Raw genomic sequence first — 14333 nt, 5'->3', positions numbered from 1 at the left:
TTAAGGAGCCTCTTGAAGAAGAGGATTGAGGTGGAGATCTTTTGGGGGTGGAAATTCAAATCTTAGGGATGAGGCAACTGAAAGAATAATAATAACTGTAAATCCGCAAAGAAGGGAATTATAGAATTTCCCAATTGTTATATCCGACACAGATCAGACAAAAAGTTATATGATTACTTATCTGTCATACCCCATTTTATGACACTAATTATCCAAGTCTAGTAAGTAAACAATAATTGCCTTAAGCCTCAGAGGCTACAGAAGAACAGCAAATGCATACATAAAATGGGTAAGGTGATCAGTGTGTGAGAAGGAAGGTACAGGTCTGTAGGTGAGAGGGTTGGGTAGCAGACGAATGGGTGAGCAGTTAACAGTGGCAGGTGAATGGGTGAGGGGATAAGGTGCCAGGCAAATTGGGTGAGGGGGTAGTGGAGCAGGCAAATGGGTAAGATGCAGCACTTGCTAACCAATCCTTAGTGTAGTAATAACTACAGTAACAAACAATTTAAGACAAATCAGTCAAACTCTTAATACTTACAGAAGTTACATACATTGAGATGCAAGGGCCTGTTGTCCGCAAATAAAAGGAATCTATTTAAGCCTTAAAAAATATTTTTTAAATGACCTGGCAAAGTGGAGAGCTTCTGTTTCTTTATGAATTTCTACATGGCAATGCCTTTGCCAATTAAAGTTGATATGCCAACCAGTGGGCAATTAGTGATATAAATTATTTGATCAATTGAAATTTGTAATTTGTTCTGCTTAGTACAAGACAAAGTCTTGGCAGCATGGCTGTTTTTGTTTTGCAATATTCAAGCTCTGAACTATGAAATGGCTTTGTGAAAGGAAACCAGAAACAGCAATTCGCTTCTACATCTGTTTTTATATTATGTGTATTTTCCATTGAAAACTTGGTAGTGAAAGGGCCTGATTACTGTGGCAATAGTTCATTAAGTACTTACATTAGAATGAACATGTGGAGCACTAAAAATTCAAAGTATTCATTTTATTGAACATACAATCCATGACAAGGGACAAGTCTTTTCTGTGCTACTACATTGATCAAATTTCTCCCATGAGAGTCTAAAGGACAATTATTAGTCTCACGTGCTGAAAAAAATACTGGATAATAGTAGTTTTTTTTTATGTGAAGACAAAAATCAGTGGAATAAAATTTTATTCCAAGTACAGTATCATGAAAAGCAGTTAAGAAGAAAAATACAACCAGGAGACATCAAATGAAACCAGTACAAAATTATGGCCAAAAAATACTATATTTGTAACCAGCAAGATCATTTGGGGCATTAATATACAACATTAGTTTTTTCCAAAAACTATTTCCCTTCCCCAAACAATGACAATACATGCATTTAAGTGGCAATTTAAAAACAGCAAATATGATTTTTTTTAAAATATTGCATGTTAAAATTATCTAACAGGAATTAAATATACAAGTCCTACCAGAACATTTAAAAGAATCTGGCACTACAAGAAATTGCCCATGGCGCACACTATTTCACTCTACTATGATTTAGATCTCTTTAATTCTATATTATTTGGAGCAGAATTGATCTGGCAGCCATAATGCCATACATGATTTTCAATTAAGATATTTAATTTCTTAACAGCTTTCAACTTCTCCGCTGGAAGTGCCAATGGACTAAAATCCTTGAAAGACTAATTGACTGAGCAATTTAAAAAATAAATGAAGGCAGGGCTTTTGTAGGCCAAATTAACATACTTTATGTACATTCTATTAGATTACAAAAAATGTAGATGTTACAAGAGTTAACAAGCTACTGGTCATCCTTACATCTTTACATACAGCATGCCTAACTTCATTTATTTGTTTGCACTTAGTGACATGAATTGGTAAATGGCAAGTAGCTGCGGGACTTGGCTTACTTCATATTGACAATATAATGTCTTTCTTCGTTCACAGGGATTAATGACATTGCATTGGTCCCTCCAGTGCATTACCAATAATGTAAAAGCCGATATCTAATTTTCAATTCTGACACCCAACACAGCACATATGTTTTTGGGGGGTGTGGGGGGGGGGCGGCATCTCTTGTCTTGGGCTTCAATTCTGAGGCACAAAGTTCTTGACTCCACTGCCATAAAACACAAATTTAACTATCTACTGGTAATACAAACATTCTGTATAATGTGAACTACGACCAATTCCATCAGAAACACTATAGATACAAGAATTTGGCATATGACTTTCCCCAAAATACAATCTTTGATCGAGAACACTCTCTTAATTTAAGGATTTATGGCAAGTTGTTTTCTTTTATACATGAAGATGTGACAAGATACAGAAGTCAATTTTTTTGACTGCGTCATGGGCGGAGTCATTGATTAAAGTTTGTATAAGTACTTTCTAGGAGAGAAAGAATGGATTTAAATTTTATCAAAAGGAATTCTTTGACCAGAAACGCATGTATATTAATCAGACTACTACACTATGATAATTATCTTGACTTTCAAAATGAAAATACTTTAAACCCTAACTGAGAAAAAAATGGCAAAAATTTACATTCGCTTCTCATAAAAAAAGTAAATAACATTATTCAAAATGCGAATTAGCTATAAGACATACAATACAATTACATAGATATATATTATCAATATAGCACATTCAATCTGCCAAAATTATCACAAAGCCAATATGGATGTGAGCGCATGTGTGCACATATATATAATATATATACGTATTCACACACAATTATTACAAGATTATAATTACACTATGCCTATAGCCAAGTTTTACAAATTATAAGAGCTTTATCTATGAAAGCACAAATGCATGTTTGATGGAGGTGCAGGAATTGAGGGAGATAATCACTGACCATTAACTTCGGTGCTCCATAGAAACAAAAGCTTCTCTTTTGAAGCAGGAAACCATGCACAAAGACATATCATCTTTGACAATGGACAGTACAGATAATTTTAAATTAGCTACCTGAACCATCGATGTTAACATCTCAAAGAACAAAAAATCCAGAAAACAAGGAAGTTAAAGGAACACAGTCATGTCCATTCAAATATCTGCTCTTTAAACAGTAACCAAAGCTTCAGACTCAGATTTGAAAAGAATGAAAATAATGACACACATTCATTTACTAGGGCATTATGGCAAATGAAAATCATTCTGGTTTAAAATTAAGGATCTGTCAGAGTTTAATCAAAACATCATCACAATACCTTTTAACATATATGTAAAAAAGTTAAGATACAAAGTTAGCCATGGACACTGATCTGCCAATGTCAAAGAATAATACATAGTTAATGGCAAATATAACAATGTGGAAGAGCACCATATTTTTTCCCTCACTGTTTTGGTATGTGTCCAAGGAAACTGCTTTTAGAAGAACCCAGGAGTCAATACTACAATGTTATTTGCTTACCATTCATCTTCTGCTCAAGTGCAGTCATACTGTGATATGAGCCACATGATTTTAGGCATTTTGAGTAAAGCAATTTTTATCACTAAAACTTCAAAAATATTGAAAACGCCATGAGTGGCAATATTAAAACATTTTTCACTTAAAAGAAACATTTAAGAACTACACTGGTGCAAAGTAAGTACATCAATGATGTCTCCAGCTACAGTTCTAAGGAGAACAACCCAAGCAAAGATTGCAAAAATCATCAAATGTAGTGTAGATAATATTTTGTTTGGCATCTTTCAGTAAAACAAGTCTCGTAAGTAGCAATAGAATGGCACATAATAAATAGAAATTGAACCCCATATACTGATTTACAAGTACACAACATTCTCAATATTGTACTCTTACCTACATCTATCCATGTTTTTGGGAATCCAAGTGTGGCAACATTTACAGATGAGCAATCAGCTATTGCTTTATGAGCTCCCATCTTTATAGCTTAAGATGAAGACAAATTGCTTAGTTTGAAATTTGAGGAGTAAATTATACATATCATTAATTTACAAATCACAGTACCAATACTTTTCATCTATCAGAAAAAAATAATTATACCATTGGTAGCTTGGTATCTGCCAAAAACATGACAATTTTTACTGTGTACCATTGAGCATCAAGGAGGAACAGATGACAGGAAAAGGGACATTGTACCTCAAATATTCCTTTGGGGAAAAGGAAGGGGTATGCTTGAAGAAGCAAAAAACCCTACCTTCAGAGAGCTGAAATCAGAATTTACAGTGAAAATTGAAAATTTTACATGAAATCACAAAATTTTGCCTAAAAAGTGGACGAGTGCTGCAAAGGTGTGTCAGCATCTTTTGCCCCATTTTTGTTAAATAAAATCATAATATTTACTAAATCTCTGTGGAAGCACACAGAGTCCAGAATGGCAATAAATTAGCATTATGCAAATTATTTTCACAGATAATACAGTTGCTCTTATTTTTTTTTCCCACCAAGTCAGTTAGTAAACTAGACCAGGTTATATTCCTTTAGGTTTAATTGTAGGATAGTGTCCTTGACAGCAGCAAAGACAAACCGTATATTCTCTGTATCTGTAGCACACGTGAAGTGAGAGTAGATAATTTTGTCACTATCAGGATTCAGGTCCACAAACATCTTCAAAATAAACTCCCTCGCTGCTTGTGCATCTCGTTGCGGTCCTGTTAGTAAGGTAATTTGAAAGAGTATACAGTTACTTAATTACATATCCCTCAGGCAGTCTTAATGTCTCCATGCAGTAATGTTACAATGGCTGTAATACACTAGAACTGTAGACAATTCAAAGTTAAGCATATTGTTCATGTTTCTAAGTAGACAATTAGAACATTTAATGTACCTTTTAAATATTTCTACACATAGATAAATGATCAAATAATCTACAAAGTTACCCATAAAATGGTTCAATTTATAACGCAATTCATGTTTTCAATGACAAAGGCTGCTAATGAGAATACATAACCTGGAGGAGTGACAACTCATTGCAATATCATGAACGTGCTCCATACAAAGAGATGCTATCACTATCCTTTGAATGAAAACTGAAATCACAATCCCGTTTACCAGCTCCTTTGGTCTCAATAGAGGCACTGGATCTGTAAAATCTATGTGCAAGAACTGAGTGGTCTTCAAGTATCCTGGCCAATATTAGCTCCCGTCTCAAACAACTCCAACAAAACTATGGATGGAATTTTCCTATTTTCAGCTGAAGTGTTCTGTTGACTGAGATTCATGGTGCCCAGCCCATCGTGTCAGGGCAACTTTTCTCATACAATCATTTTTCTACTTCAAGGAGAATTAAAATGTTTCTTCAAAAGATGAAATATATTAAAGGTTACAGAAAGTGGGTAAGACATGCAAATCAAACAGTGTAACTGGTGGAAAACACTAGCGCAAACTTGATCTTGTGTGCTGCCTCCCTGAACAAAAGAATGTTTGGGAATTGGAGATTAGTTTAAATCTCCATGAGGAATATCCCTGGTGTGACACAATGCTGTAAGGATAGCCTGCAGAGAAGGTTTATTTTTGATTTTGGATTTTAGCTGTGTGATTTTCTCAGAGAAGCATGTAGTTGAAGACTGAGTCAGGACCTGCAAAGAGGTTATCGGGGTAAAAAAAAAAGGTGGTATTTCTGATTTGGACTTTCTAAGAAAGGAGGCAGTGAGGAAACTAGCTGTTTCCAAGGATCCATTCATTCATAGAATCCCTACAGTGTGAAAACATGCCAGTTGGCCCAGTAAGTACATACCAACCCTCCAAAGAGTAACTCACCCAGACCCATTCCCCCTACCTTATTACTCTACATTTACTCCTGACTAATGCGCCTAACCTACACATCTCTGAACACAATGGGCAAATTATTATGGTCAATTCGCCTAACCTGCACATCTTTGGATTGGGGGGGGGGGGAGGAAACCGGAAAACTCTGAGGAAACCCACGCAAATACAAAGAAAATATGCAAACCCTACACGATCGCCCAAGGCTGGAATTAAACTTGGGTCCCTAAATCTGTCAGGCAGCAGTGCTAATCATTGAAGCACCCTGCTGTTCTACTAGGGACTGTGACAGTACTGTGGCTTTGAAGACAGACATATTCTGTGCTGTTTCTCTTCCAGAGATATTGCTGCAGTGGTGCTAGAATGTCCACTTTAGACAGGCAGTCAGTTAACAACTTGAAGTTATCCCTGGGTATTTTTGTTTTAAATTAGACAAAAGCAACACGAGTAGGCAGGGTCAGACCTCCCGCAGACCCAGGAAGATTTTTGGTTTTTCTTTCAGTTATGAGGTTTTGCTCCTGCTAAGCTAACAGTTCCAGTTCTCTGCTGCTAGAGACTTAGACAAGAAGTTCCTCTTGGAAATAAAATGAAGCAGACTACTTTTTTCAGTATTTGGTTCTGCTGGACTGGAGAAGGGCAGATGAGAACCTTAGTGGCTATAAGTTTGCTCACTGAGCAGGAAGGTTTGTTCTCAAGATATTCCGTCACCATACTAGGTAATATCATCAGTGAGCCTCCAGTGAAGCGCTGGTGTTATGTACCACTTTCTATTTGTGTGTTTCGGTTTTCTTGGGTTGGTGATGTCATTTCCTGTTCTTTTTCTCAGATGGTGGTAAATGTTGTCCAAATTGGTGGTAAATGGTGTCTAAATTGGTGGCACGGTGGCTCAGTGGTTAGCACTGCTGCTTCACAGCACCAGGGTCCCATGTTCGATTGCAGCCTCAGGCGACTGACTGTGTGGAGTTTGCATATTCTCCCAGTGTCTGCGTGGGTTTCCTCTGGGTGCTCCGGTTTCCTCCCACAGTCCAAAGATGTGCAGGTCAGGTGAATTGGCCATTCTAAATTGCCCATAGTGTTAGGTGCATTAGTCGGAGGGAAATGGGTCTGGGTGGGTTATTCTTTGGAGGGTCAGTGTGGAATTGTTGGGCCGAAAGGCCTATATCCACACTTTACAAAATCTAATTTAATCTAATCTTAATGTGCTTGTTGAGTGTGTTCCGGTTGGAATGCCGTGCTTCTAGGAATTCTCGTGTGTGTCTCTGTCTAACTTGTTCTAGGCTGAATGCAGTGTCCCAGTCAAACTGGGTGTCCTTCCTCATCTGTATGTAAGGATACTAGTGAGAGTAGGTCATGTCTTTTTGTGGCTCGTTGATATTCATTTATCCTGGTGGCTAGTTTTCTGCCTGTTTGTCCATGTAGTGTTTGTTACAGTTCTTGCATTTTTTGTTTTGTAAATGTATGTTTTGCAAAACATCAACTAGCCACAAAAAGACATGACCCACTCTCACTAGTATCCTTACATACAGATGAGGAAGGACACCACTTTGACTGAGACAACACATCCAGCCTAGGACAAGCCAAACAGAGATATGCATTAGAATTCCTAGAAGCATGACATTCCAACCGGAACGCTATCAACACACATTGATTTGGACACCATTTAACACCATCCGAGAAACAGAACAGGAAGTGACATCACCAACCCAAGGACCCCTAAACACTTAAATAGAAGGTGGGATATAACACCAGCACTTCACCGGAGGTTCACTGATGATGTTACCCAGTATGGTGACAAAATGTCTGAAAATGAACCTTCCAACTCAGCGAGCAAGCTTACATCTAGAATATCAACCTGAGCTACAAATCTTCCCAAAACTCGCTAGAACCTGAATGGTTTTGCTAAATTGCCTTGCCAAGGGTGTGGTTATGGGATGCTGCCTATATTGGAAAAAAAGTCAAAAATCACTCGACACCACGTTATAGTCCAATAGGTTTATTTAAGACCACAAGGTCTCTGAACCCTTGCTCCTTCCTCGGGCGCTAGTGAGAAAATATATCAGACATAGAATTTATAAGAAAGAGTTCAAAGGGTCATACAACTTATGCAAATATGCTGAACAAACCTAGATAGCTATTAAGTCTTTAATCAATTAGAATGGAGGTGCACGTTTTGATTCATTAATATGTAAATCCCAGAAAGTTTTCAAGTCACTGTCCCAAGATAACTCCAGGTTTTAACAGAATAAAGGAAACATCAAGCCAGACATTGCATTTTAGGTGTGAGGCCATAATTCGAGTTTGTTTGCATCTCAAACTTGAGTCAGTCTGGTTTCATTTCCAAAGTAAAAATTTATAAAGTGCCACATTCTCTGTGATGAGGTCACTGCTACTGCCTGGTCAAGATGCTGTGCCGACATAGATCAGCTTCGCCCATGCACAGGGTACTACAGACACTGTGCGTCAAAGTTCCACTCCACATCATCTATGATCAGTGTTATCACATCCCAAGGTATGTGGAAGCCGTCATGATGCCTACATCTTTGAGAACTCTCAGGTTCCTGCTTTATTCCAAAGATCAAATGCTTTCCAAGGAATAGCTGCTAAGAGACAAGGGTTACCATCTCCAAGTATGGCTGATCACTCTTTTACAAAACCCTGACTGAGGCCAAGCATCAATACAATGCAGCCCATTCTCCACCCTGGACTATCTTGGAACTGACAAAAGGCCAAAGATAAGGTTCCAACGCTTGAATCGATCTGACGCGAGGGACCAAACAGTATGCTGCATAATCCTAGAACCCTTTGATTTGCAAAATTACAGCAGGAACAAGGGGGACATGATGCACGCGGAAGAACTGGAAGAGGAGAAGGACTTTTCTGAGAAAGAAGGCGAGGACATTTAGTGGGAGGAATATCACCTTCACCATGATAAAAAGTAGTGTGCAGTGTCAGGTATGACAAGCCAGACAGCACGGATGGCATCCAATTGCAATTGGAGTTGGTTGAAGACAATTCATTTACTGTAGATACATTGCTGCCTCAAAGCTAAGATCTGTTTGCTTTCAAAGGCAAATGAAGTTTTTTGTTTGTTCTTTCTTCACCCTTCTTGTTATTTAATTTAAGTTAATGTTAACTTGATGTTAATTTGAAGGCTTCATAACATCTGATGTTCCCATAATCAAGAACCCCAATGGGCATTAAGGAAAGAGTAGAACACCTTCAGCCAGGGTTCTAATGTTGTATGGTACTAAGAAAGGGTAATTTCTGTTGCTGGATTCTTTATCCTACACGTAAAATGATAGTCAATCAGACAGCTGATGATTAAAGTAAAAATATTTACGTGTGACATTTTATTTACAATGAAGTGTCTTCCCATTATACCTAGACACAATCTCAGGGTCCACAGGTCGGATGGTTGGAGCTTGCTCTTTAGTGGATATATTGGTCTTAAGGATTTGGGTGGATGACCCTGGCAGCCTTTTTGACTAGTGCGCTCAGAAATGCTGCGAGTGCTCTGTCCTGATGCAGACTCATCTTCCTCAACTGCAACTTCCAAATGGAGCATGCAGGCAGGGTGGATGAGAAGGTGCTGGGTATCTCTGGAGTGTCCTGAGGGGAGACGGCTGGCATCACCCAGTTTCCTTGTGGTGAAAGTCACCTGGAATGAGGTCAGGGTTCCTCTTTCCTTCTGTCACATTTTCAATGTTGCTGTCCACCAGTGACAAAAGCAATGAAATCCAGATTTTTATGCATTTGCAGCTACACCATTCTGCTGGATGTGACACTCAATGACAACTGCCAACCTGTCCATACAGACAGCCAGATGCACACATCACAGCCAGCTGATAATGTTGGTGAATTCCTCCAGTTTACCGATTGTCTCCAACAAACCTGACTGTTGCTCTTGTGTCTAATTGATCTGAATTGCTGCTCTGGGCAAGGCTGGTAGCATCTGATGCCATTGTCTCCTTTGTTGGTCCTGGGGTTGGTCCCCAGCCTGCAGTTTCCTTTCTCTCAGCCACATCCTTTCCAATTGTACAGCCAACACATTAAGGGCAGTTCCTGCTTTGCAGCGTTTGAGATGGTGCACAACTGGGGTTTTAAATATAGTGTCTGCAGCACGAATGCCAGCAAGATCCCGCACCAGTGATCATTTCCACCTCTGATGACCACAAGAGTACTGCTACTCGAGGCAGTAGAAGTGATCTTTTGTAGGGGGCCAGCTGATAATCAATAATGAGCTGACCAGCAGAGAACTATTTGGAGTAAGTCACCTATGCTCTATTAAAATCCCTCAAAATTGACATTTGGCTGATAAATGATAAAATTCAGCCAACATTTTTTTAGTTTGTAATACTTATTTAGTTTAAATCCGAGAAAATAAAACTGAAATTTAAGATGTGAAATCTTGTCGTTTAACTCTGTTAACAGCTAAGAGTTTTAATTTATTTGCAAACGTTACTGGTACCTGCCAAGATGTTAATAGTCTGGTTACATTCTTGTGAAGTGTTTTGGAAGTTTTCCTACATTAAATGTGTGATATAAATGCAAGTTATTGAAAATGATAAAGTATTGCAGACACATTATTCAGGAATTATAATCAAAGGTTTTCCAATTGACTACTCTAAAACTGATTGTAATGGTGAATAAGTGATGTCCCTGGTTCCTATTTTAATCAAATATCTTGTGGGGCCGTAGAATGCAACAATGGATTTGGTAAGTGTCAACATTGCCAAACATGAACATAAACTGGAGTAGGCCATTTAATCCCTTCAGGGTACTTCATCAAATAAAAGCAAAATACTGAGGCTGCGGGAAATAAAAATTCAAAACAAAGTACGGAAGAGACTCAACAAATCTGGCAGTATCTGTGGAGAGAGAAACAGATATTTAGAATTCTGAAGATATTACACCTGACTTGAAATGTTAACTTTGTTTCTCTTTCCAGGTTTGCTGACTTTCTCCAGAATTTTGTTTTCATTTCAAGCCAACTTCATCATTAACTCCATTCATCTGCTTCAATTCCACACTGATTCAAGTATTTTTAAATCTGTCTGATCAGACACAATATGTGCAGATGGAACTTGAACTAGGCACACTACCATTGTGCCAAAAGGCCCTTCATATAATTTTATCCTCTTATCCAGCATATCAATCTCAGATTTAAAACAATTAATTCAGCAAGCATCCAGGGCTTTTTGTGGGAGAAGTGTTCATATTTCAACAAACGTTTGTATTAAAATGTTATCCTAAAATCTCTCTAAAATAGCACAGCACTGATTTTGTCCATAACAGCATTAAAAAAAAGGAACAAAAGTTAGGCCATTTGACCCACTGAGTCTGCTGTGCCATTTAATCATGGCTGAAATGTTTCTCAACCCCACTCTCCTGCCTTCTCCCTGTAACCCTTGATACCCTGTCTCGTCAAGAACCTATCTAACTCCGTCTTAAATACACTCAATGATTTGGCCTCCATAGCCTTCTGTGGCAATGATTTCCAGTTTCACTACCCTCATTTCAGTTCGAAAGGGGCATCCTTTCACTGAGGCTGTGGCTTCGGGTCTTAGTCTCTCCTACTGGTAGAAACATCTTCACCATGTTCACACTATCCAAGCCGCTCAGTATTCTGAAAGTTTCAATCAGACACCCCCCACCACCTTCCTTCTAAACTCTAATTACAGACCCAAAGTCCTCATCCGTTCCTCACATGACAAGCCCCTTAACCCCAGAATCAGTTTTGTGACTTTCTCTGACCCCTCCCCCCACATCCTTTCTTAAATACAAAGTCCAGAACAGCTCTCAATCTTCCAAATGTAGACTGACCAAAGACTTATACAGCCTCAGCACTACATAACTGCTCTTGTATTCTAGCCTTCTTGAAATGAAAGCCCCCCAACATTGCATTTGCATTTGCCATCCTAACTGCCATGTGAACCTGCCCTCAGTTCTTAAATGCCTTACTTTTGAAAAATGCATCTTTTGATCCTATTAATTATTTCCAAAATACTAAAATCTTCAAATAAAATAACATTTAAATATAAACCAAATTTATGCAATTTCTCCTCTTAATCTAACCTTTAGAGTCAGGAGAATATATCCTTCCTTGATCTATTTTTTCCAAGTTGTATACCCCAAAATTTATAGAGCACTCCAGAATATTGCGAAATAGGTCTTGAAATAGCTGTAGCAATTTCACCTCCCCTCCACTCAAATGAATGTATTAGTATTCTTACTATAAAAATAATATTCCATTAGCCTTTTTTCTGAATCTGACTGATTACTGAATCGAGAATAATTGTAAGGTTACTCATCATTTGTGGAGTAAATAGGACAGCAACTTCTGGGGCACACAAATACACAGTTTGATGCAGGAATCATGGAGTTACTACGTATTCCTCCTCATCCATAAGCAACAGAACTGAAATCTATATAAAGTTTGAGGTTGTTGCATACACAACCTGTTAATCTGTTTTGCATGGAAGAAAAAAGGTTATGCTGATGAATGTAAGTATAAATTAATTTTTAGTATGATTGGCCATGACTACTAACCCTCAAACTTTTTAGAATTGAAAAATTAACAAGATAGGTCTAATTCTTTCAAACCTTTGTGCTCCCAAGATTAAAAAATGTTATTTTTAATTTTTGTCTCTATCTCTGTTAATCCTTTTTTGTTATTTCTCTCTCATTTTCTATATAGATTTCATTGATTTGAAAATGATAACTGATGCTTCCTGGGTGTCAACCATGGCTCAGTTGGTAGCACTTCCAAATCACCAGATTCTCGGTACAAGTTCCACTTTACGGTATGATCACAAAAATCAAGGCTGACAGACCAGTGCAATACTGAGGGAGAGTTGCACTGTTAGGACACCACCTTTTGGAAAAGCCATTTAAGTCAAGGCCCCATTCACTTGCTTGAACAGATGTAAGAAGTCCATACAACAATTGTTGATTCTGCAGAGAAGTTATCCCAGTGTCCTAGGGAATATTTATACCTCCATCATCACCACAAAATCAGAATATGTGATTATCATCACACTGCTGTTTTTAAGAGTTGCCTGTGCATCGATTGGATATCACTTTTCCTACAATACAGCAACCACATTTGAAAGGTACATGCTTGGTGTGAAGTGCTTTGAGATGTCCAACAATCATTACAAATTTTGTAGAAATACAAGTCTTTCATTTTTCATGGTTTAGAGTTGGCAAGCTTGGTTGAACAGCCTCAGTACCTCTTTTCTCTTCTCACATCTGCTACAGATTAATTGCAGAAAGTTTAATGTTAATCATATCCCCAAAAAACAATAATCTCAAACGCTGGTTATAAGTCTGTGGGTACCTGTGTCTGTATATATATGTGGTATTCCTCGGTGGTCAATCACAAAATATTGTCACATTCTAACTCATGGCTGCTGCTAATTGTTTTCCCTTACCTTCTTTTTTGCTTAGATCAAATAGGTGGTATAATTAAAAAGGTGGTATTGAGCTACAGAAATAGTGAAATAATGACATTAATATGACTGCTCACTTGGATAAATATTAATATGAACAGTTGGGGCTGAAACACTTATTTCTATGCTTTACCTTCCAACACACTTCAATATTGTATCAATTCACTTATTGATATAATTGAAACCAGTGTTTTGAAATCAATAGGAAAACAAAGAAACAATACATTCCCCACAACCAAATGATTTTAAAAGTTAACAGATTCCAATTCAATGCATTCAAATACTTGATCAGTTATTTCAACAATTAGAAGGATATTAATCAAGGAACATTTTTCAAAGTTTCATATTCACGATAATAGCAAAAACTAATCTAATTGCATTTTATAAAATAAAATCCTTAGGCAATAATTTTAAATTCAATTTACTCACCATCATACTCTGGGAAATAATCAACTAAGTGAGAATACATGATCTTTTCTTCCAACAGATCCTTTTTGTTTAAGAAGAGGATGACGGAGGAGTTCTGAAACCAGGGATATGTGATAATCGTTCTAAATAGTGCTTTGCTCTCTTCCATTCGATTCTGGAATAATTATATTGAAGCAAACAAAATTCACAATCAGAAATTAGAAGAAATAAGACAAAAGGTCCTGCAGTTTATTCATGTACACAGTTTCAAGCTCAAATGTGGAAATAATATATTTCTCACAAATCTGAAGACAATTGACAATGTTGCTCAAAATGGGGTGTTAAATAGCCAAAGTTCCACTCAGTGAAAGGATAACATTAGGATAAAAGAAAGGTCAACTAACTGCTGAAACATCAGAACATAAGAACAGGATCACCCGATAATATGCCCAGTTATTGTTTTTTTAAAAACCCTTATTCCAGGTTGGGATGTGCATATTGCTGGAAAGGCCTGCACATGTTACCAAACACAAGGTGCTCTTGTATGTTGTGGTGTATCATATGGGTTTTCATAGCTGAAAAGGTGTTGCTGGAAAAGCGCAGGTCAGGCAGCATCCAAGGAGCAGGAGAATCGACGTTTCAGGCACGAGCCCTTCTTGAGGAATGAAGAGAGTGCGCCAAGCAGGCTAAGATAAAAGGTAGGGAGGAGGGACTTGGGGAGGGGCGTTGGAAATGCGATAGGTGG

The 14333-nt window shown here is 37.8% G+C and overlaps 1 protein-coding gene across 2 annotated transcripts in view; it reads right to left on the bottom strand.

The window, feature by feature from the left end:
- Positions 1 to 991: 991 nt before the first annotated feature.
- LOC122561127 (guanine nucleotide-binding protein G(q) subunit alpha-like) overlaps positions 992 to 14333 on the bottom strand; it is a 202270-nt gene continuing 188928 nt past the window's right edge. For both annotated transcript variants that reach the window (XM_043712596.2, XM_043712604.2), the window contains 2 exons: positions 13610 to 13763; positions 992 to 4615 (listed from right to left, as the gene is read on the bottom strand). In XM_043712596.2, coding sequence (XP_043568531.1) covers positions 4425 to 4615; positions 13610 to 13763 — 345 coding nt within the window. In that variant the 3' untranslated portion in view covers positions 992 to 4424. The remainder of the gene's footprint in view (positions 4616 to 13609; positions 13764 to 14333) is intronic.

This window comes from Chiloscyllium plagiosum, unplaced genomic scaffold (assembly GCF_037043375.1).
Source record: "Chiloscyllium plagiosum isolate Xiang-an unplaced genomic scaffold, Cpla_swu_hap1 HiC_scaffold_2, whole genome shotgun sequence".
Classification (NCBI taxonomy): Eukaryota; Metazoa; Chordata; class Chondrichthyes; order Orectolobiformes; family Hemiscylliidae; genus Chiloscyllium; species Chiloscyllium plagiosum.
This window is presented reverse-complemented; position numbering and strand designations above follow the sequence as displayed.